At 43.8% G+C, this 21,845-nt stretch overlaps 1 protein-coding gene across 1 annotated transcript in view; it reads left to right on the top strand.

The window, feature by feature from the left end:
• Positions 1 to 21,189, top strand: part of ETF1 (eukaryotic translation termination factor 1) — a 22,590-nt gene extending 1,401 nt beyond the window's left edge. Inside the window, exons 2-10 of the mRNA XM_026857909.1 lie at positions 8,367 to 8,542; positions 9,367 to 9,506; positions 12,793 to 12,931; positions 13,873 to 14,063; positions 14,593 to 14,722; positions 15,464 to 15,619; positions 16,198 to 16,262; positions 17,488 to 17,635; positions 19,081 to 21,189. Coding sequence (XP_026713710.1) covers positions 8,380 to 8,542; positions 9,367 to 9,506; positions 12,793 to 12,931; positions 13,873 to 14,063; positions 14,593 to 14,722; positions 15,464 to 15,619; positions 16,198 to 16,262; positions 17,488 to 17,635; positions 19,081 to 19,163 — 1,215 coding nt within the window. The 5' untranslated portion in view covers positions 8,367 to 8,379 and the 3' untranslated portion in view covers positions 19,164 to 21,189. The remainder of the gene's footprint in view (positions 1 to 8,366; positions 8,543 to 9,366; positions 9,507 to 12,792; positions 12,932 to 13,872; positions 14,064 to 14,592; positions 14,723 to 15,463; positions 15,620 to 16,197; positions 16,263 to 17,487; positions 17,636 to 19,080) is intronic.
• The last annotated feature ends 656 nt before the right edge of the window (positions 21,190 to 21,845 follow it).

The following is a 21,845-nucleotide window of genomic DNA, read 5'->3' as shown; positions in this document are numbered from 1 at the left end:
CCCAGCCCTTAGCTCCCTATTCCCACGTAGCTCTGAGGCATTAACATCTTAACAAGCAAATCTGGATTTGTTGCTTCAGTCCCTCAGTGTACATCTTGTACCCAACTGGCCCATTAGCATAATGCAACAAGTCTTTTAAACTTGGAGCATTAATAATTGGAGAGGGAGGAGGGAGAGCTGGGGAGCTGTGGCAAAACTGAGCCTCCCAGTGAGTCACAAATGTCTGAAGTGCAGAAATGTCTGTTCCACTTACCAGTAATTGGGCATCCGGGCTTTCTGCATGAGGTCAGATGCAGCCAATAAGGCCTATTCAAAACATGCCTATGCAATTATGTTTTGTGATGTGTTGCTTTTGATCCAAGGATTTCAGACTGGCATTGATTCACCTTCCCCGTGGGGTGTGCAGCATCCACTCATGCTGATTCAGTGCTCTTTGTCAGTACAGGATGAAGTCAGGATCTGCTCCTGGAGCTGCAGAACTGATTGGGGATCTGGGTGTTGGTGGTTGTCCAAGCGGCAGCCGCAGTGTCGGAGCTGGCTCCAGTTGGGGATGGGAGGAAGCTCGGAGCATGGAGCTGCTTATGTGGACCCCCATGCAGGTAGCACATGCTGGACTGATGGGCAAGGGTTCACTGTTACCTGCTACCTGTGCAGCCTTTGGACATGTGATACCTGGCCAAATCCTCTGTTATGTGGAGCAGTAGAGGTCTGTGACCTGATTCTTCTCTCACCTCCTCTCTGTCCCTGGGGAGTGATGCATGCTGAGCTCAGGAGGCAGATCTTGGCAGTGGTCCAGCGTCTGCTGAGGGGGGGAAAGCACTACCTTGCCTGACCCTTGGTGAGACACTAGCTGGTCTTGCCTTTGCTCCTCTGCTGAAGCAGCCATTTGCTGCCTCCCTGTGGGAAGCTTTTCCTTGCTGCTGAGGCAGAGGGTGCACTGGGTAAAGCAGTCTCACTTCTCTTCTCTGGGGCGGGTTCTGGCTTGGTGCTTAGCTCCCTAGCTTGCACTTGGTAAGCTTGCTTGGCATCTGGGGGCTTTTCCTCTTTGAGAAGGTCAGTGGGTTAGGGTAAGAGGGCAGAATGCCTTTTCAGGACAGTCTTAATGTCTGCAGTCAAGCTTATTTCTGGTTACACAAGGTGCCTTTTGTATCTCATCTGCCAGCATTACAGGAAGATGATATACAAGATTCCTGACTAGGGCTCTGGGACAGAACCCCAGACTGAGAGCTTGACATTGTGTGAGCCATGGTGGCAATAGCTGCATGGCCTCATGCTGTGCAGCTAAGTGATTTTTCTTTGTCCAGGGTACAGGTGGCATTCAAAGGCTGACAGGGGAGTTAGCTATGTGGAGTGTTTCTTTGGCTCAGGGGAAGGGGCTTGCTTTCTTCAATTAATGTTTATGCTGAAAAGTACTCATGAGGAAAGAATTACTTGGTCTCCTGGCTGTGCGATCCTCCCCTCTTACCCACTCTGCCCCCGTCTTGTGCTTTTCCTGTGCTTCTGAGCACTGGATCCAGAGAGATCATCCCTGCCTTACATTTGTTTGGGAACTGGTCTCTTTATCTTCTCCATCTTCTTCGGATGACCTGGAAACCTTTGAGGAACAACTTGTATCAATATTGCTTTTTAGTAGATGATCCAGATGTATGCTGTGGTGAAATGCAGAATTCTGAGGTGGTGGTTGTGAGGTTCTTGCTGAAATGGTGCTGTAAAAAGTACTGCCAACAGCATCATTTAAACCCAATTTTACCTTAAACTTCAAAGGAGCTGATGGTAGGTTCCCATTGTCAGCTAATCAGAGTTGTGTTCTGTCTAGGTGTCTGTACAGCAACTTGTTTCCTGCTTGAGCTGTGCTTTGAACCCATCATCTGCACAGGGAGAGGGATTCCATCTATGTATGATGGAGACATCACAAAAAACTGTTGCTTCCCAGGCAGCAGATAGATTGAGGCATGTTGGCTGTGTTTGTTGCAAAGCATTCACAGGCAATGCAGTCCTTGGGTAAGCTTCCAGATGACGTTGCTTCTAAAGCACTGAAGGGATCTGAGACTTTTAAGATTTTCTCTGCTCTTTCCTAGCATGCTGGCAGGATTTCCAGGGAAAGTTATGTACCTTTGGATCTGCTGTCGTGTCTCTAGATTTGGCGTTCACTTCATATTTGATTAAGGATTTGTGTTATTAAAAGACATTAAAAGCATAGCTATGACCTGTTTATGTACTTCACAGCCATAATTCATACATTGTAAGAGTATATGCTTAGAACTTTCCTATGGCAAGGTCAGCACTGTTGCATACAGGGCTTTTATGAATAGGGAGTATCTAATGGCCTGTGTGTTGTAAGAGAACCCAAACCAGCAATTTTGTACTTGCCGATACCAAAGGACACTTACTTTTTATAGCACTTCATTCAACATCTCTGCTCAGTTACAGGATCAAAAAAACATCAAATATTCTTTACTTACATCACTGCTTGTCTGGACTCTGCTCTCAACTTAGTCCTTTGCTGAAGTATCATATGCCTGCAGTGCTTTGTGGATATTTGTGCAGAAGTAGCTCTCTTCTCTTGGACCTGTGGTGTGTAGCTGGTGAAGTTCTGCTTTGGATTACATAGATACTGCTGGCATCCATCTTGCACCTGACTGTGGATGTGTCCGTGATGGAACTGGTCTAGATATCATGTAACTGCAGTAGTGTTGGCTGTCCAGGCAGCTTGGGCTCCTCCGTATGTGTGATGCCTGCCTAGCGATCAGCAGCGCTCTTGGATGGAGACCAACAGATGTTACGCTGGGAAGGTAACATCGCTTGAAGCAGTATGTGGCAACAGTTACTTCATAGAAAGCTTCCTAGCTGTGGTATGTGGTTAAGATCAGATTATCTCTGAAAGCTGTTTGCTCCATGCTCCTGGCAGTCGCATACAGGCCTCGTGCTGCTCTTGGTTCCTGGGGAAAGCAGGACTCTCCAGAAGCTAGTGCCCTGTAAAAATAAGCTCATTTTGAGTCATGGAGAGTGACTGACCTTCCTTGCCTCTGTATCTCCACATTACACAGTGTGCCATCTGTGTGAAATGGTTCAGCATGGAACAACTACAGCTCAGCTGCTGTTTGTCAAGTCTCCTCTGATACCACAGGATAGGCCAGTAACTGCTATTTATATAGCATGTCTGTTAAATTAATGCTCTCCCTTGCCAGTGCATATCCCAAATTCCAGGAAACAGGTTGAGTGACTGTTCCTCTGCAGACTTCTTGTTGGGATTGCTCTTGTCTGCCAGGTCGAGGGTAGCTATTGTTGGTGCTTGCTGGTTTGGTTTTTCTGTGGTGTGTGGCCACACAGGTAGCCATTTTACTGACATAGTGCTGTGTAAGAAAACCACAAGACCAGTTTCTAGTTTCAGCTGAAAGCTGAAGGTGTAAGGATCTGCTCAGCTGTTCCTTCTGACGGGCAAAAGAGTAGAAACTGAATCCCTGTAGATGAAGATGGCCACCCGGAACAGGAGGCTCAACTGCCCGCTGTAATGAAAACCATCCACGGGCTGTACTTGGCAGCTTATTTCAAATGTGACACACTGCTCACTTTGTGCACTTGCCTTCTGTTGTGGTGGCTTCCTCATGCTGAACCATAAAACGCGTAGGCAGTGGGCACCGCTCCTGGTGTCAAACATCGCTTGGGACTCTGCACAGCAATCCAGCTGGTGGAAGTGTTTCTCCTGTGAAATCCCTGCTCTTGCATCTGGGAAGAACCCGGTGGTTCTCTTCCTGGTCTGCAATACCACAGCTGTTGTAGGGCACGGTGAGATGCTGTTGGGTGATACTTCTTAGGCAGTTCAGGAAGATCTTGCAGGGAAAACAAGCTGCTTAGACTGCCAAGTACCTGCTTGCAAGAATATTGGCAAATCTTTTCCCTTCAGCTTTTCAGGGCTAGGTTAGTGATGATTCAGCACTGCACACACAGCCACTCACTGTGATAACTTGTTAACATTTGCTCTTGAGCCTCTCTGACGGGGAAAGCTGTTTATTTTGTGGTACAGTTGTCTGAAATTAAAATTGTAGTAACATTGAAGTTTTAATAATAGAACAGTGTGTCCTATCCACGAACCTCAATTTTCTAAAGAACTTTCTGTCTGGAGAGAGCAAAATTTGTTTGGTTTTGCTTCCCCCTTTTTCCCAAACATGCCATGTAGGAGTAGAGTTGGAGCCCACCTGCAGTGGTTTAGGAGCAAAGTTGAAGCCCTGATCATCATCATCTGTCCTGGAGTTACCTAATGCTGGTACCTTCCAGGCTCTGCTAGATCTGAACTAATTGCCAATTACTGGCAGGGCTGGCACAGTGTGAGTAGTAACCATAGTACCCAGACAGTGAAGTGTTTCTACCTTTCCAGAAGTTGGCACTTAATTGCCCTCTTGTTTCTTTATAGCATGTGGACAGGTGCCCTTAATGCTCTTAATTGTTTTCTCCTCTGCAGTCTCTTACAGTGGCACATGTTGTGCTGTGCTGTGGTCCAGGATTATGGTTTCTTACAAGGCTTCTTACAGAGCAAACATCTTGGAGCTTTGGGTCTTGATGCACGTACTTGCATTACAATGGCAGCTCTTTGGCTGCTGTGCCGGCACTCCTTTGCCCAGAATAGGGACAGCAACTGTCTCTAGCTGCTTAAAACTTCCTGGCTCAGCTCAGACTGAAAGCATTAGCTTCCAGCTGATCTAGTGTAATTTGTCTTGGGTGCAGTAAAACCAGGGGGGGAAGCTTCTTAGCAATACTGCATTTTGAAGTTGAGATCCGGATGAGCAGAATATAATCTGGAGTGCTTCGGGTCCATCCTTCCTGCAGGAGTGTTGGGGATGATACAGGGAAGAACCAGCTCATTGCACCTTCGATCTCAAGCTGCCAGTGTGAGCACTGCCCTTAATATAGATTGATTACTTAATTGTTTGCTGTAACAATTCTGTAATGAAGTTCTGTCTGGCAGTGTGCTCATTTGGGGATTCATGGCTGGCAATGGCCTGCCAGGCAGCAAATGTCCCGTGTGCTTCATGCACAGCAGAGCCTGTTGGTTTTAGAGCTCTGCTGTTTGGAAAGGCCCCTTTCACAGGAGGTGACTGTCAACATGATTTCCTGTATCTGCTTCCCAGAGTAAATGCACTCTAGAACCTGGTGTGCAGCTCATCTAGCAGCTGTGGAGGAGGAGGCATGGATTTTGCAGAAATACCTGTCATCTACTTCAGGAAGAGTGGCTGAGAAGACCTATAGGAAACCTAGAAAATGTATTACTATGCAGAATAACCAATCTTTTTTTCTAGGTGTTGTTGAACAGCAAGTTTTTAAGAAACTCTTCGCTATGTTTTCTCTCATTGTGGTGAATCTAGCAGATGAAACTACAGGTTTTGGTTTGGGGTTTTTTGGTTTTAGACCTTGCCATCTTGCAGTAAGGTCTCATACAGGTACGAGCTTGCTTTGAGAGGGGAAAAACCACTCTTCTGTAGTAGGATAACAAAGTCTTAGTGGTGTGTGAGGGAGTTCTGCAGCCATCCTGGTCACTCATCTGCAGGTCTGCTTCAGCTGCTGTCTTGTTGGTCTCACTCTCTGGGACATGATCTAATTTAGTGATCAGATACTGACTATGTGCTTGTTTAAGGAAAAGGGAGATGAGCAGGGGGTGCTGACTGTTACCTTTAATTAGCTGGCTGCCTAATTAACTGCTTGGTTGGGTGGCTTAGCTGTACCCAGCAGGCAGTGGCAGCAACAGCATGCTAGCAAGGGGCTGTGTCCCCCTGGGGTGCTAGGGACATGGGGTGACAAGCCAGCTGACTCCTTGTGCTCCAGGCTCCTGGGATGCCGTGAGGTGCTCTGTGAGGTGCTCCAGCTGCCACTGCTCCTGTGGCAAGCTGCACGCCTGCTAATTTGCTGGATTCTGCAGGGATCCCTTAGTGCCTGAAATAGCTTTCGCTGAGTAAATAGTGGCGAAAGCACGTCAAATCCAAGAAATGCACTTGGTGTTGGTAATGGACGGTGCTTTTGGATATATATCCAGGCTGGATTTGCTGGAAGCTTGGACCAAGCACAGTACTGTGCTGTGTTAAACTAGCTTGAGACTTAAGTCAGGAGAATGCATCATCTAAGAGATCCTTTTCATTTATTTGTTTGCAGTAATAAATCACGAGGTCTTGTGAAGAGTCCACTGTATTAGCTTGGGTAGAGTGCTTTGGGCAGGGTGTCCCTAAGGAACAGTGACTTGACTGACACAGGTGACCACCTTACAGATAAGATGGTGTGTGTAATATAAATAATCACCAGTTATGGTGGCCCCTTCAAGGCATGGGTTTGTACAATCTGGCCGGCTCACAGTATGCAGAGCTGTGCTCTGGCCAGTAGCTCTGTAATGTAGTGTTTCCGTGGCAGTGGAACCTGCCAGGGTTGGGATTTGAGGGGTGCCTTGCATTTGAAAACTGAAGGTATCTTTACAAGTGCTTTTCTACTGAAGAATTGGTCTTGGGAGGGCACATCCAGTCTTCCTCCTTGCTCTTCTCACCTGCTCCCCTAGCTCGATGTCTGCTATTTTCCTTCTGTCCTCCATACAGGAAAGTGGTGTGAAATATCTTCCTAGCAGGGCAGCCATGGAGTGCCTGAGGGACATAACGGTCCCATCTCCCACCTGCCACATTATGATGCCCTGAATTTGTGCAGCAAGTTAGGTGTGATGCGCAGGGCTTTCTAATCTCTGGGCTGTCTGAGAATCTCTTCTTTCAGAGGAAGAAATGAACTGTGTGAGCTTGCCTCAAGAGTGCTACTTTCAGAAAACTTGGGAAGAGTTGCTTTCATTCTGATCAGCCTCTTACTCAAAGGAGCCTGCTGGGAATGATAGGCCATTATATCTCCCCTAAGGCTTGTAGCATTCACTGGGGTAGCTAACAGCTTTAATTGAGTGGTATATGGAGTATTCTTGGCTGATGTGACCTGGAAGTCTGATAGCTGTCAGCATGGCTCAAAGCTGCTTCTGGGAATAAATGCGTGCAAGTGTCTCTTTGCAACTTTCTTGATTAGTGTGTATGGGGATCTTGGTTATTAAAACCAATTAGTTGTCTTTAAGGTCAGAGAATTATTTGACCTAACAGCATCTGTTTCAACTTGGCCTGAATTGAAGATCTTTGGAAGAGGGCTGTACAACTTTTGTAAAGAGGCTAATGAAGTGATGCTTTTTAAAGCACTTCCCTGCTGTCTCTGTAGCCCAAACACTTCAGTCAGGATGCTAGTGCATGACAATCTGAAACAGCAGCAGGCAGGTACTGTGTTAGTCTTTTCCTACCATAAGAAATGAAAAAGCAAAACCTGTTTTTTTTATGGCTGAAAATCACTTTGTTGGTTCTCTGACTCAGAATCCTCAGTAGAGGTTTTTTCACAGAGCTTAGCTAGTTTGCCCTTGAGAGGGCTAGAGGACATGATGAGGCATTTGATTTTTATGCCATTACTCTAATGTGAAGTATGACGTTTGGGTTAAATTTGAGACAACGCAGAAGCAGCACTTCAGACATCTGGGATACTTCAGTGGCAAATGGGAGGTACCTGCTGGAAGGCAGAGAGGAACTTCCCTGATTTTCATTTTGGCTTGCGATGGATTTGAACCATGAGGCTTTTCTGAGGATTAAGACCTCTGCAGGATCCACCCCAAAGCCATAGGAAAAAAACCATGAGTATCAAACTTAAGTTTTTAATTTCATTTAAGCTATTTCTTTGATTTGTGGTGTCTTATCTCCTGACTCTGTGCCTGGGGTTGGTGAACTAGCAGGCATGTGCTTAAGCACACTTTATTTAAAGCAGCTGCCAGAGTTGGTAAGCTTCTCTATAAAGCAGAGCAGTAGTGGAAATCAGAAAATGGTAACTGTTATAAAAGGATCCTTCCAGTTCAGTTTTCTGTATTAATCTGGGGATAACAAAGTGTTAAAATAGTACTTGGGTTTATTAGTGCTCCAGCTGTCTCTGAACAAATGGAATGGACTTTAAAATGTCCTTAAAGTATGTGGCTGTGTTGTTTAAAATAATCTCTGCTGGGGACTGGTTATGTGCGTTTAGCTTGCATCCCTTAGCCTGTACTCATGTTTTTTTTTCCAGAGTAGTATCCCAGGTTAAATGAGCAGCTTTTGGAGGACTTGGTTGGTAATGGCTAAGCTGAGCACCTGGTTATGGAGTCAAATCCTCTGAAGAGCTGGTTTTGTTTTGTTTTCTCTCCCATTCTTGTCCAGCAGAATTACACTGGTAATAGTGAAATGAAGTATCCTTGGGGAGGGAGGAGACAGCTGCATGCATAGGATATGGTATGAATACACTTGTTGCTTTGGCTGGTGGCTGCTCACAACCCCTCTTTTTTCCTTTCTCAGCAATGGTACCAGCATGATATCGTTGATCATTCCCCCCAAAGACCAGATTTCACGAGTGGCAAAAATGTTAGCGGATGAATTTGGCACCGCCTCCAACATTAAGTCTCGAGTGAATCGCCTTTCAGTACTGGGAGCCATTACATCTGTACAGCAAAGACTGAAACTCTATAACAAAGGTAACTTCTAGCTTGTATGGATGCTGGCAAACTTCCCTTACTTGGAAGCAGCCTTAAGTTCCTGCATTATGCATTTTTCTGCTAATCAAATCTGTTGGCCTGTGCTGTTTTGCGCTGATAGTCCAGGTACGTTGCCTGTCGATGGCTGCTTCGGGGGTAAAGCTGGGGACTAGCATAGTGAGATGGCACTTGTCTTAAATAAGTGGGCTCATGATTCTGTTCTTAGCAGTGCTGACTCTCCTTACCTTGACCAGCCTTAATTGCTATTCCACAATAGTTCATTTGCATTAAACTAGTGATTTTCCATCAAGCAGAAACTTATGTATGCCTTATGCATGCCACTATGCAGCTGTCATCATTTGGGGAGCAAAATAGTCCCAGGACATTTAAAATGAGTACTGGAAAAGAGTTCATTGGCATAGTCTTTACACTGACAAGTGGCCTTTATTGAGATGGTCAGTCTATAAATTGCTGTAAGAACTAGAAACACTTCACGGAGTTGTTCAGCCTTTTTCTGGGTTCTCTGAGCTTGCAAACCCATGGGTTTAACAGACAGGTACGTGTTCTTGCAGCTTTGATGCAGGTTTTTCCATCAGCATTACCTTTAGCTTCCTGCTCCAAGCTGTTCAATATATTTGCACTAAGATAGTTTGTTTTCCATTGTAGAGCTCTAGGAGGGAATGAGGTGTGGGAAATGGAAAGTAAAGAACTTGGGAACTTCAATTTCAACTTTGCCTTAAGTCTAAAGGCCTAGTAGTTAGTTCTTGGTGGGTACAGCTTGCAATATTTCTTAGTGATCTAAAAATGCATTGTGTCCTTTATAGTACCTCCAAATGGTCTGGTTGTTTACTGTGGAACAATTGTGACAGAAGAAGGAAAAGAGAAGAAAGTCAACATTGACTTTGAACCTTTCAAACCAATCAATACATCGTTGTATTTGTGTGACAACAAATTCCACACAGAGGTAAGAAGTACCCTGCCTGCTGGTCTTGCAGTAGTCAAAATCAGACTGCTTTGCCAGACTCACTGGAACAGTCCTTGGCGAGCTTGAGTCCACAGTCCGTAGAACAGCAGGCTTTAATTAAGACATCCTGCTGGTGAAGCCACTGGATGGCTTGTGACTGGCTACAGTTCAGAAATGTGTGATATTTGCTGAAAGCGGTTGAGATACTGTCCAGCTTCCACTACAGCTGACTTTATGGCCCAGCTTGTGGCTTCTGAGTTTGTGTAACCCACAGACACAAGCTTTTCTCTGTAACGGGAGGCAGGTTTTTTTTCTTAACCTTAGAGTCTCATAGATCTTACTCCAAGCCATGCCAGGATAATGTTAGTGTTGCCAGTCTTGATAGCAGACGTGTTAACTGAGACCCTTGATGGAGAACTGGCATGTGCCTAATCTCTGTGTGGTAAAGTGGGATTATTTTTATCCAACATTTACTTGTCTTAGTTAAATGAATGGTTTGAGGCATATTTAAAGTAATGTAGATTACAGTAGTCTTGACTGCACAAAGTTTATTGCATCTAAGTCTGTTCTGGCCCTGTTGGCAGTTGCAGAGGTCTCTGTAGTAGATGACTGACTGCGTTTCACGTCCATGGTATTGACTATGATAAATGTGTGGACTGAGGCTTAATTGCCTGACCTCAAACCTGTATGACATAGGCTTGAGAGGCCGTTCAGTGGTGTAGTGCTGCTTGTTTGCTTGGGTTTAATGATTGGGTTTCAAAGAGTGAGAGGAGTACAGAAGGTAAAGGTATTCTTGTTGCCCAAGTGAGGTACATCCTTATTTTTCTGTCTCCCCACCAAGGATGAAATCCCAATACATCTTTAACCTACCAGGAGTAACAAAGTTGTGCACAGGTACAGCTCTTGAGTTCTGAGTCCACACATCCATAGGTAACTGAAAGCAAGAGGTAAATAAGAGATTTCAGGAGAGCACCAGATGTGCAAAGCCAGGGGAGATGTTTGTCCTTGCAGTTGTTGGCAGTGGGTGGACAGTGGTGGGTTGCCTTCTGTCCTGTCAGGAAAGTGATTCATTTGGTTCTGGCTGCAGCCACTGCCTCAGGGCACTGATTCAATACAAAAAAATAGTTGCTGCCCAGTGGGCTGTTTGAAGGAGACAGCTGGAAATACACCCTTGCTGGTGTGTAGATTGCTCAGCAAGAGAGTGGCAATGACTTGAGAGGAATTTGTGGTAATTGCTGCTACCAGTGATGTGATTACTAACATCACCTTCCTCCATGGGCTGTTTGCTCTCCTGTGTCTTTTGAGTATGTGATTATTTTACTTGGTATTGTCTGCACTGCAGAAGCCTACTGTATACTACCTTGAGCAACCAGATGATGCTAGCACTGAAGTCTTGTCTATCTGACTCATTTGGTTGTAGACCTGTGCTTTTAACCCAACTGTTCCCCACAACATGCAACTAGAACTCAGCAGCTAGGGCAGCCGACTTGGTACATCAACAGACTTGCTATGAAAGTGAGGGCATGTCAGGGAGCAGAAAAATGCTGATCTTCACCTTCATGCTGAAGCTTCAATGAGGAAACTGAACCCAGGCTGAAGGAACAGAATAAAAGCAATAGTCCCTTTTTTGTGCCTGATGGGTCAGGTGATGGAATTGCTGACCCAGAACTAATGAAGGGGAAACTGAGGGAGTTCACTGATGATTGGATACCTTATTTTAATAAGAGGGAATCAAGAACATCAGAGCTGTAGTCATCTGCTGCCTGCCAAGAGTATCTGATAAGATTTCCTCTAGATATTTTATTGCCTGTGTGAAACTGAAGTAACTTCCCAAGAGGGTTATGAACCCTGATGTGTGTCTGAAGGGTAGGATTTGCAATGACTTATTTTGATACCTTGGCTGGAGCATTCATTCCAGTCACACGATTTGCTTGGCTCTGTCCCAGTTAAATAGATTGCAGTGTAGTATGCCACTTCCTCCTCTCATTCATACCACTGCTGAGGAATTAATACAGAATATTTATTTTGGCCAGTAGATTCCATTAAACCTTAGTATCTGTTTCTTTTAAGCTTGAAAGTTGTGGACTCGGTTGTGTGGATTTTGGATAAAGATGACTGATGCTTTTTATTCTTTCCATTCAGCTCAATAATCATGCTGGCAGGCATGCAGGCAGTTAAATGTCCCGTGCAGTAAACCAACACCATCACTCTTCCAGTATTAAACTGGTGACTTACAACAATCTGGAATTTAACAAGTTTTCCATCCTGCTGATGTGGTTTTGCCAGCCGGATCCTTACTATTATGTTTACTGGGCATGTATAAGTGAACAGAAGTATGTGTGTGCTGAGTGTGCCTACCTGCTTAGGCTGCCCTTGAGGGAACAGTAGCTGACAGATTCCCTCGAAAAAGGAGTGTAGAGTTTGGGTACTTGTGGATGTCCCACACCACCAGAACCAGGGCTGGGCAGGAAATTGGACAAAAGTAACTCAAAAGCAGTGCTTCAGTTGTTAGTCAACTTAAATGACCTTACCAGATTAATTTAGCTGTCTGCTTTAAAGGAACAAAAAATAAAGGATAACTTTATTTTCCAACAAATTCTATGTCTGTCTTCTCTACAGCCAGTTATGCACAGGACAATTATTGCAATTGTAGCTGCTGTTACTTACTTCTGCTTGGTAAGGCTGAATTTGTCATAGTCACTATAGATTTCATCATTGGGAATATACTGGTTAGTATAAATATATATACTTTGGAAGATAGTGGTTAGCAGGTGCAGCTAACCAGTATTTGTGGTAGTTGGCAAGTTGGAAATCTGTATCAGTGCTTTGTAGTATACAACTGAACTGAAAAATGGCCCAATCAGTGAACTAAGCAAGTTTTGCTTTCCTGGCTGGAATGCTAGGAAAATTACTCTTCCAGTTTTGCCAACCAGGGAGGTGATGCAGCCTCACAGAGGTGTAATCTGTTTCATGTAACACTTTCCGGAGCCAATCTTCAGGGTTTTTCTCTTAGACCTGCCTGTGATGTTGTATGATGAACTGGTAGTGCTATGAAAATAGTTACCAAGCTTAAACATTAGTTTTCTTTCTGCTCGTGGCAGCATTGTGTGAGATAGTAATCAGGGGTAGTCTCAACTGAATCTGCTGTTCTTCCCTTGTGTGTTTGCAAAAATAGCAGTGACCAGCTACGGAATTAAAATTTATTGAGGTGTGTTGTCTGCTAGGCTGTCTGAATCAGGATCCTTAATAAGCTGGTGCTTACTGCTGACATCATCCTCTGTTCCAGGCTCTTACGGCGCTGCTTTCTGACGACAGCAAGTTTGGCTTTATTGTAATAGATGGTAGCGGTGCACTCTTCGGAACTCTTCAAGGAAACACAAGAGAAGTCCTGCACAAATTCACTGTGGATCTTCCAAAGAAGCATGGTAGTGCACTAGTCTGTCTCTAGACTGTTTGCAGCAGAATATTGTGGGGTGGGATGTGAAGGTAGAAGCAAGGAACTTGGCCTGTAGGTGTTTAGATCTACTCAATTCTTTGCTCCCTTGAAATCTGACAGCAAAGCCTCTGGTCTGAGCCTTCTGCCGAAATGAATGAATCACAGTAATGTGCGCTTTATCTTCTTAAAGTGGCTCTTAATTTTTTGGTGCATGTGACTCTACTTGGTTTTGGGACAGTCTTAACTAAATATTACTAGCACAAGTAGTAATGCTACTTGGTGTAGCATCTATTAAAGTTTACATCTGACGATGTTGTGTGCAAACCACAGTGAAAAGCAAGAAGCTGTTCCTTGAAAGAAGCACAGAAGTCTACTGGAGCAAGCACAATTCTCAGTCCATTATATGATGCTATATTGCAGTGAGCCGCTGAGAAATTCAGCAGATTGTCTGTTAGCTACTCCTCGTTTACCATCCTTTTCTGTAGATTAGGATGGGACAAAATGAAATAGAAATGTCTCCCCCAGTAAGTTTCTGCAGCAGAGACTGCTGGGATGCATTGCATCAGCAAGAGAAGTATGTGAGGCAGTGTAACAAAGGAAATTACTGTTAGTGAAGGTACAGGACATAGCAAATGTGCACAGATGTTCAAAGTTTCTACAGAGAGTTGCAAGTCTATATAAAAAGAAAAAACCCCTCAACATATTTTGCTCTGTGGGATACATGAAAAAATCCCTTGCTGTGAATGAACCCTCTTTATTCACTTACTGTTTCAGTGAGTGCCCCCAGCTCTGCTTGAGGGAAACTAATTGCAAAGGCTGCATCTGCCCTTGGCTTCAGTTGTTCAGGGCCCAGTTGGGACCGTGTACTAATAATCTTCCTGAAATGAAATTACTTCCAAATTGCTACCTCGCATCTGTTCTCTCGTAAAGGTAGAGGAGGTCAGTCTGCCTTGCGTTTTGCTCGTTTGAGAATGGAGAAACGACACAACTATGTAAGGAAGGTAGCAGAGACGGCTGTGCAGCTGTTCATTTCTGGCGACAAGGTGAACGTGGCTGGTCTCGTTTTAGCTGGATCAGCTGACTTCAAAACTGAATTAAGTCAGTCTGACATGTTTGATCAGGTAAGTGGCCTGTTCTGAATAAAGCTGAAATGTTTAAGCTGTCAGTAGCAACGTGGTGGTATTAGCAGTAGCTCTGGTATAAGATGCATCTCGGGAGGAATGTAGCTTTGGTGTCTTAAGTGATTTGATCAAAACTAAAAATCTCATGCGTCCTAGAGAGTTTTCCCTTTCCTAATACCTCCTTCAGGGAGGTAAGATTTCCTTTTCTCAGTAACAGTACTAATAAGAAATCTGTCCTCCCTGGTTTGGAACCAGTGTTCATGTTCTTTGTGTTCCCAGATCGAAGGTAGAAGCTTTATTGGAATTAAACTCCACTAAACCTAATCTCTGTGGCCTTGTTGCCTGAAAATTGTACTTCAATATTAAGCATCCTCAGGTCCCTCTGACTCAGAACCTCTGCTTGAAGTGAAGCAAAATAGATTAATGCTGTGACTCTTGCCAAGTACTTACTCTTGTGGTATTATGAAGTAGTCTTATGGCAGTGCTGTGTAATAGACTCTTTTTGATGTCTCCTCTTTTTCTTGTTTAGCGGTTGCAATCCAAAGTGCTTAAACTAGTTGACATTTCATATGGAGGAGAAAATGGATTCAATCAAGCAATTGAGTTGTCAACTGAGGTCCTCTCCAATGTGAAATTCATTCAAGAGAAGAAACTAATAGGTATGTAGCTACATGCTCAGCCTTCTCCTGAGCCAGATATGCCTGATTGAATGTGCTGATCTTGCTTGAGACCTCCTGGTAATGCCTTTGCAGGGCTGAGGCAGCACACAATGCTTTTCAAGTTGAGCAGAGCATGACTTGTACTGATTATTTCTGTTAACCTGGACACCTTCTCAAATGCTGCAAGACTTGATGAAACTTTAAGCAGTAGGGTGTTTTGTTGGTTTTTTTTTTTTTTTTTACCAAACTTCTCAGATCTGTCTTTTCATCAGAGATTGCCTTAGTTTCTGTCCTTCTGGTGACATTTGGGCAGGAGGGGAAAGAAGATTGCATCTTCAGCAAGATGAGAGTTAGGGTTTATTTTGTTTTAAGATAGCAGTATAAACTGTCAGCAGACACACATTGCTAATTTGAAAGCACAAGAGGGCAATAGTAACAATAGCTACCTACACTGAAAAGCGTGAAGTTAAATAGTTCCTGCTGGTGGATTAGTCCAACTGATGGTTTCACAGCAGAAGTAAGTCTTTTAGTGGAGTAGATTCATGGTCAGGCAGTGTTTGGAGTTGACTGTCTGCCAATGAATGTTCTAAATTACATGCTTTGACACGTTATATCCCTTGCTGGCTTCAGCAGCATTTCAGTCTCCTTTTCCAGTTTCTTGCATTCGAATCAGGCTTGTTAAAAATCTGTGTGGCATGACAAGTGTTCATGAAAATCTCTTTCTTTGTATCATGGCTGCAGGACGATACTTCGATGAAATCAGTCAGGACACGGGGAAGTACTGTTTTGGCGTTGAAGATACACTAAAAGCTTTGGAAATGGGAGCAGTAGAGATACTGATAGTCTATGAAAATCTGGATATAATGAGATACGTTCTGCACTGCCAAGGCACAGAGGGTAGGTAGTGCTTCTGTGAGACTGAAAGGTCCGTCAGGGTTTAACACCTAAGCCGTCTCACTTGGATAGATTACCCTGGAGGACTTCCCTAAGTAGATCTTGAAGGACTTGCACAAGGGGATGTTGTGTAGGCAGGTCACTAACTTGCAGCTTCCCAGCTACTCTGGGCGAAAGGTCTGAAACTAGCAAGTTTCTGCTGCGGGGAAGGAATTGCCGTGCTGGGGTGGCAGTTTGTCACAGAGCTAGCATGAAACCTGCCTTTCAGTTGTGTAAGTATAAATGTGATACCAGCATTATAGAGGGGAGATTGGCTTGACCCTTACAGTCAGAAACACAATTCTTACTGACTATAGACAAACTGTGTGCCTACAGCAGGACTGCTGCCGCCTTTGGTGTTGGCACTACGGTTGTTCTCCACTGGTGTGCCCTATTTGGTTTCATAGAACTTCAGCTAGAAAGACAGGCAGTGTCAATGATCAAACCCTCTGTGTTGTATTTGTTGACTGTTGTCAGTCTCTTGCTCTTTAACCTGCATCTGGTAGTCTTATCTAACCTAATTTTTTTTCCTACCCTCTCAGAGGAGAAGATCCTGTATTTGACACCAGAGCAAGAGAAGGATAAATCCCATTTCACAGATAAAGAGGTATTTCAGCTTTGGGGCTTGTAGATTTACTTCAGTTATTCATGCAGCATTCTGAACATCTGAGCTTACTTTGTTGCAAGCACATGAGCATGATGAACCTTTCTGGCACTCAGATGAGACTTCAGGAGGGTATCCTGTGGCTCTTCCTGTTCGCCTTCAATATAAGCTCCGAATTCTGTACTTGCTTTTCTCCAATCTTTCCTGCTGCCAATTCCAAGGTTGTGTGAGTTGAAGTGACAGACAATATGGGGTCTTTGACCACCATCAAGCCATCACTAGAAGAGTTTGGTAGCCACCATGCAACATGCAAACTAAGGTCCCAAACCTTTACTCCCTGCTTATTGTGCACTGATTTGGTCAGTACAAAACAACTGTGAGGCTAGAAACTACTACATGTATTTAAATGCAAGAGTGTGTTTGCTTCTGGATGTATTTGAATTGTGGGTCTGTCTTTCACTGCCTGTGAATTTCTTGCCTGTGCAGGTCAAAAAACCCTGACGGGGTGGGGAGTCTGTATTACTTTGCTGAGTAAGCTGGGCAAAAATGTCTGTCCTTTGCAAAAAGGATGCTCATCTCTGTCTTATATTAGGACTGCCTGCCAGAGCAGTCGTTTCCAGCTGCTTCCCCTCCTGGTGGGGTAACTGCTAATTCCTTCTGTGCATGGGAAGTTTACAGTGTTGTCTGCAATGATGTAGTGTTCCTATGCCAATAACCACTTGACCTTCTACTTATAAAACTATGCTTTTTGCTTCTGTATTTGCACAGATCAGTATTTCCTAGAGTAAACAGTGCCTGGTTAGATTAGTGGCAGTGGACTGTTTGTGGGGTATAAAGCAAACCTAAAAGTGAAAACTAACAATGTAGCATGAGGTGGCAGTTGAGCAGAAGAATAAACAAGGCATTTTCTTTCCCGCTTCTGCACTAACTTCCGTAGTGTGGAGGCCCAAAACAAGGTCTGTCAGTATTTAATTTCTTAGTGCCGGGAGCCTTCTGGTTGTGCCAACACTTGTCTGATACAGATGTGTCAGGAATGCTACTACCCAGACCCTGCACGTGTGTTGGGCTGCTCCATCCTGTGGAGCATGAAAGTTGGTGGCTCTGTCTTAAAACTGAAAAGACAGCGGTGATGTTTAAGCCAAAGACAGCTTTTGGTATGAACGTTCTCAGTACTTAACTTGCAGTGGCTGTAACTTTCTTTTTTTTCCTCCCTCAAATGTCTACACAGACTGGCCAGGAACATGAACTGATAGAAAGTATGCCCCTTCTGGAATGGTTTGCAAACAACTACAAGAAATTTGGAGCAACATTGGAAATTGTTACAGACAAATCACAGGAAGGATCCCAATTTGTGAAAGGATTTGGAGGAATTGGAGGTAAACTGCAAGAGAAATGTGTTTGTCCTCTTTAATTGTTGATTTGATAATCTGATGTCAACACAAGTGGGATTAATTTTACTGCTATTAGTTGTGATACCAGTTCATCAGGGATCTCCAGGTGAATTCATTCCATATTCAGCAAGATCGTGCTGCATGTTAGGCACCTGTTGCTTTCCAACAGTGTTCCTCAGATCCCTTTGTCCTTCAGTGTGCGCAGAGGGTGGACTGTCCTTATTTCCAGCTGCTGAAGGCTGTGAACTGTTTCACTCTATCTCTGCACAGTTGTTTTGTGGCAGACCGTGCCCTGCTGTGTAGAAGTGGTGTATGACAAACACCAGCCTAGTTTCTGAAGCAGTTGGATATCTGTTACTCATCTCTCAGAACTTCCCTGTACTTTGCTCCCTGGTCTTCTGCTGCTTTTCAAAATAAAAGTAATTTTAGCCCAGGTTCATGGAGAAATGAGGCTTCTGAAATCCTTTGGTCCTCTTGAGCTGACTGACCAGTTTCAGCTATGTCTGGCAGAAGTGCAGATTGCTCATGTGCTTCAGTTTGACAAAAGTCATTAGCAGGGTAGAGCTAATACACCTGCCATGCACCTCCTGCTCCCCAGACTAGGGATGCCAGGACAAAACTGTGGCTAATAAGCCAACTGTTAGCAGTTGCTGTATTTAGGTTGATGAATGTAAAACAGAAATAAGTGTGTTGTAAAGAGGAATTTCTAGGGGCAAGAGAATACCAGTCAGAAGGAAAAAAGCTCAAATTGTTTGGCTGCACAAGGAGCACCAGGTTTCTAAGTTTTCAGGGTTTGTAATTCCAGGAGTCCTTCCTGTCCTGCCAGATCCAGCCCCTTTGCATTGCTCTTTGTTACCATGCTCCAGTCCCTGTAGACTTAAAAGGACACACTCCTTGAATACCCTTCACCAAAGTAAATGTTTCCAGAGATAAACGGCTTCCCAGAAACCTAGTTTGGTGTTTGGGGTGGGAAGAATCCAAGAAGACAGTCACTAAATAATGCTTTTACTCCATTGTAAAAGTTACTTCAGTGCCAGCTGCCTTCTGAATTTGACTGATAGGCCCTTTGTCTGAGCAGTTATACTAGGGCAAATGATCTGTTACTGGTGGTTTGGTTTTTTTTGAGATACAGTTCTCCTAGAATAGGCCCAGCTTTTCCAGAAGAAAGCTGGCCTATGCTGGCAGGTAGGTATTTCTTCCTTTTGGCAATAAATTACATCAGGCTGTAACATGGATGTAGTGTTTTCAGTCTATCTGCATGTCTGCTGTCAGCCATCAGTTTAAGCATAACTTGCAGTACAAGTGCTAAGTCAGCTTCTGAAAGTTTAATTGAGGAACTCTTGACGTGCAGACAGGGCTCAGTAAACTGTTTAAAATGCTTTTCTAGCTCTTTGAATTTTGAAGAAGCTAAAGCATATTGTTTTTGCCAGGTATCTTGCGGTACCGAGTGGACTTCCAGGGAATGGAATACCAAGGAGGAGACGATGAATTTTTTGACCTTGATGACTACTAGGTAGTCGACCTGGGTCCGGCAAAACGTGCCTCGCCCCTCCAGCATCCAACCCAAGGAGCAAACTCATGGTGGAAAACACAACAGATCCCTGCCTTAGAATTTGAACATTTCCAGAACTTGATCCACAAGCATTGGATTTAAAAAAGCAAAACCCTACACTTTGATTTGTCATAGTGTCAGTACAGCAGCAAACTACTAAGTTCCTATATGCCACTTTGGACTAATTTAAAAAAAATCCCAGTTTTTACTTTTACTCAATGGTGAAATTGGTTGCTCTTGTATTTTATGAAAATGATTTTTTAACCTTCATGATACATTAACTGCTGTAAACCTCTTCCTTCAAAAATTAATAGAAGTAAGATCCTACTGGTTTGTTTCTTTTTACTATGATTGGAGAAATCAATTGCTGCATTTTGCAGCAACGTGACCCATTTACATGGCATTCTCAGCTTAAACTGCAGAAGAAGAAATGTAATGAAATAGCTTTTCATTCTCTTCAGAAGAATGAGAAGGCACTTACCTAGAGTGCTAGCTTGTAATGTGTGGCTTGCAAATTCAGATGGTTTGGGGAGGCTTACCAGCCAAACGTGCTTTAATCTGTTTGCAGAAGCACTGCTCTTACAAACTAGGAAATGCACTTCATTGATTGCAATGAAAATGCTGCTGAAGTCTTGGGCTTAATTTGGATTTGAGCAGTGCAGCCTTCAGGAATTATTTTTTTTTTTTCAGTCTTGACAAAAATAAACATATGATTTAAGTGAAGTAAGGTACACTTTGTTTTGTTCCTCAGTAAGTTTTTTTTCTTTTTTGCTTTAGGACTGCGTAAGGTTTCCTTGGTTATGTGAATTTGAACCCACAGTTCTTTAATGGAAGCGGGTATTTTACAGGAATATTTAGGAATTGGAGTCCTTGACTGAAACCTTAGTACTGGTGCATTTGGAGCATTTGATACTGATACATTGAATGTTGGCACAACCCTCTGGGGACATCCATCTCCCAGCACTAAGGCAGTCTGTTGTATTGGCTCACCAGTGTCCTGTAACTCTGATGCTGAACTCTAATGCACCCTTAATGGGTTAAAAATTCTGGTTGCATCAAGACTCAAGAAAGCTTTTTGTCATGCCTCCTATATAGAATGCATTTCAACCTCCTAGAAATGGCTTAGGGTTTTTCAGATAGTCTTGCAGGCAGAGGGTGAAGTGAACATTGACACAAGATAATGCACAAGTCTTGCTTCTTTTTGGGGGTTACTGGGTTCTCTGGGTGCCCAGACATAGCGGTGCCTGGTAGTTCACTGGCTCTGTCACTCCTGGTGCATCAGTCAAACGCAGCTCCTGTTCCAAGCTGCATACCTGCCTATTTTTCTGATAATCCTGTATCACTTGAATGGAGGGGGAGCTTGTCTTAAAAATTCTGCCACGCTGTTCTTTGAGGTCCAAAATTACTGTCATTGTGAGCAATATAATCTGTAACCCTGGTTTATAACCTGGCAGATGGCTTTGCTGTTGTTTTCACATCAAAGCTGGAATCTCTCACGAAGGTGTGACTGGGTCTGCCGTAGATTTGCACAAACCCAGGTTTGAGCACATTTGCGGTCTTCACAGTGGTGTGTTCTGGATTTTGCCATTGTAAATGGGTCTAATGTGACATGACAAGACCAGAAAAATTGGATGTAAATTTACATTTTTGAATATACTGCTTGTTGTTTCACATGATACATTTTAGGGTATGCAGCTCCTTTTTGTAGTTTTTATTTTTACTATTTAAGTTTGGAAATGATGCCAAATTTTTGTATTTCTTTAATCAATGTGTTCTCTTCAGTGATATATATTGCATTATATATTGATGTGTATATCAATATATACTGATATGTATTACACTTACACATACAAACACGTTAAACGGGGGTGAAAAATCCTAGCCTTTGCATACTATATAGCCTCTGCAGAGAGATCCCAAGCAGTGATATCTTGGTGTTGTGATGTACAGAAATGGAGAAGAGTATTAAACCATATTTAAGAATATAGTATGGACTCCTGATTTATTTTCTTTAGTCCAGGAAACACCTGCCTTATTCTCAGTTTGGTGCTAGCTTCAGGTTGGTACTTGAGTTTTCAGGTAACTGTTTCCTAGCTGGGCTTGAACATCACGTTCCTTCATCATACAGCTCTTTTAAACTGTAGCAGAAATCTTCACTTCAGAAGGGGTAGAAAACCCAACAGTCCATGTTCAAAGAAAGTTGTGCTGTGAGTGTTGCCCTAAGGTGGTCTTCTGAGCAACTGTGGCAGCTGAAAAATACCCTGCAGATGCAGAAACCTGCCTTTAATATTCCAGTCACAGGACACCTGGGCTTTTTTTAAGAAGCCTTTGCTACTCCCTACCTTCTAGTGCAGGACCAGTGCAGATCAGGAGTGTACTTGCCACGTGGGTCTGCTGCCCCTGGCTTCTCCTCTGTCACATCTAGATGTTTGGATGACTTTTCCAGAGAAGGGAAGGTGATATGTAAAAGACATCGTTAATAGCAGGAATTTTAATGGCTGCTTTAAGTCACCTGCTGGCTGGTCTTGCCTAGCAGTGATTCTCTGGCTGAAGCCAAGCATCCACCTTCTCATGCCACGGGACCTGTGCCCTGGCTGCTTGCCTGTTGCCGTCGCGTGCGGGCTCACCCTGTCTTGGCTCTGC

This window comes from Athene cunicularia (genome assembly GCF_003259725.1).
Source record: "Athene cunicularia isolate RWA chromosome 13 unlocalized genomic scaffold, athCun1 chr13_part1, whole genome shotgun sequence".
In the NCBI taxonomy this organism is placed as follows: Eukaryota; Metazoa; Chordata; class Aves; order Strigiformes; family Strigidae; genus Athene; species Athene cunicularia.
This window is presented reverse-complemented; position numbering and strand designations above follow the sequence as displayed.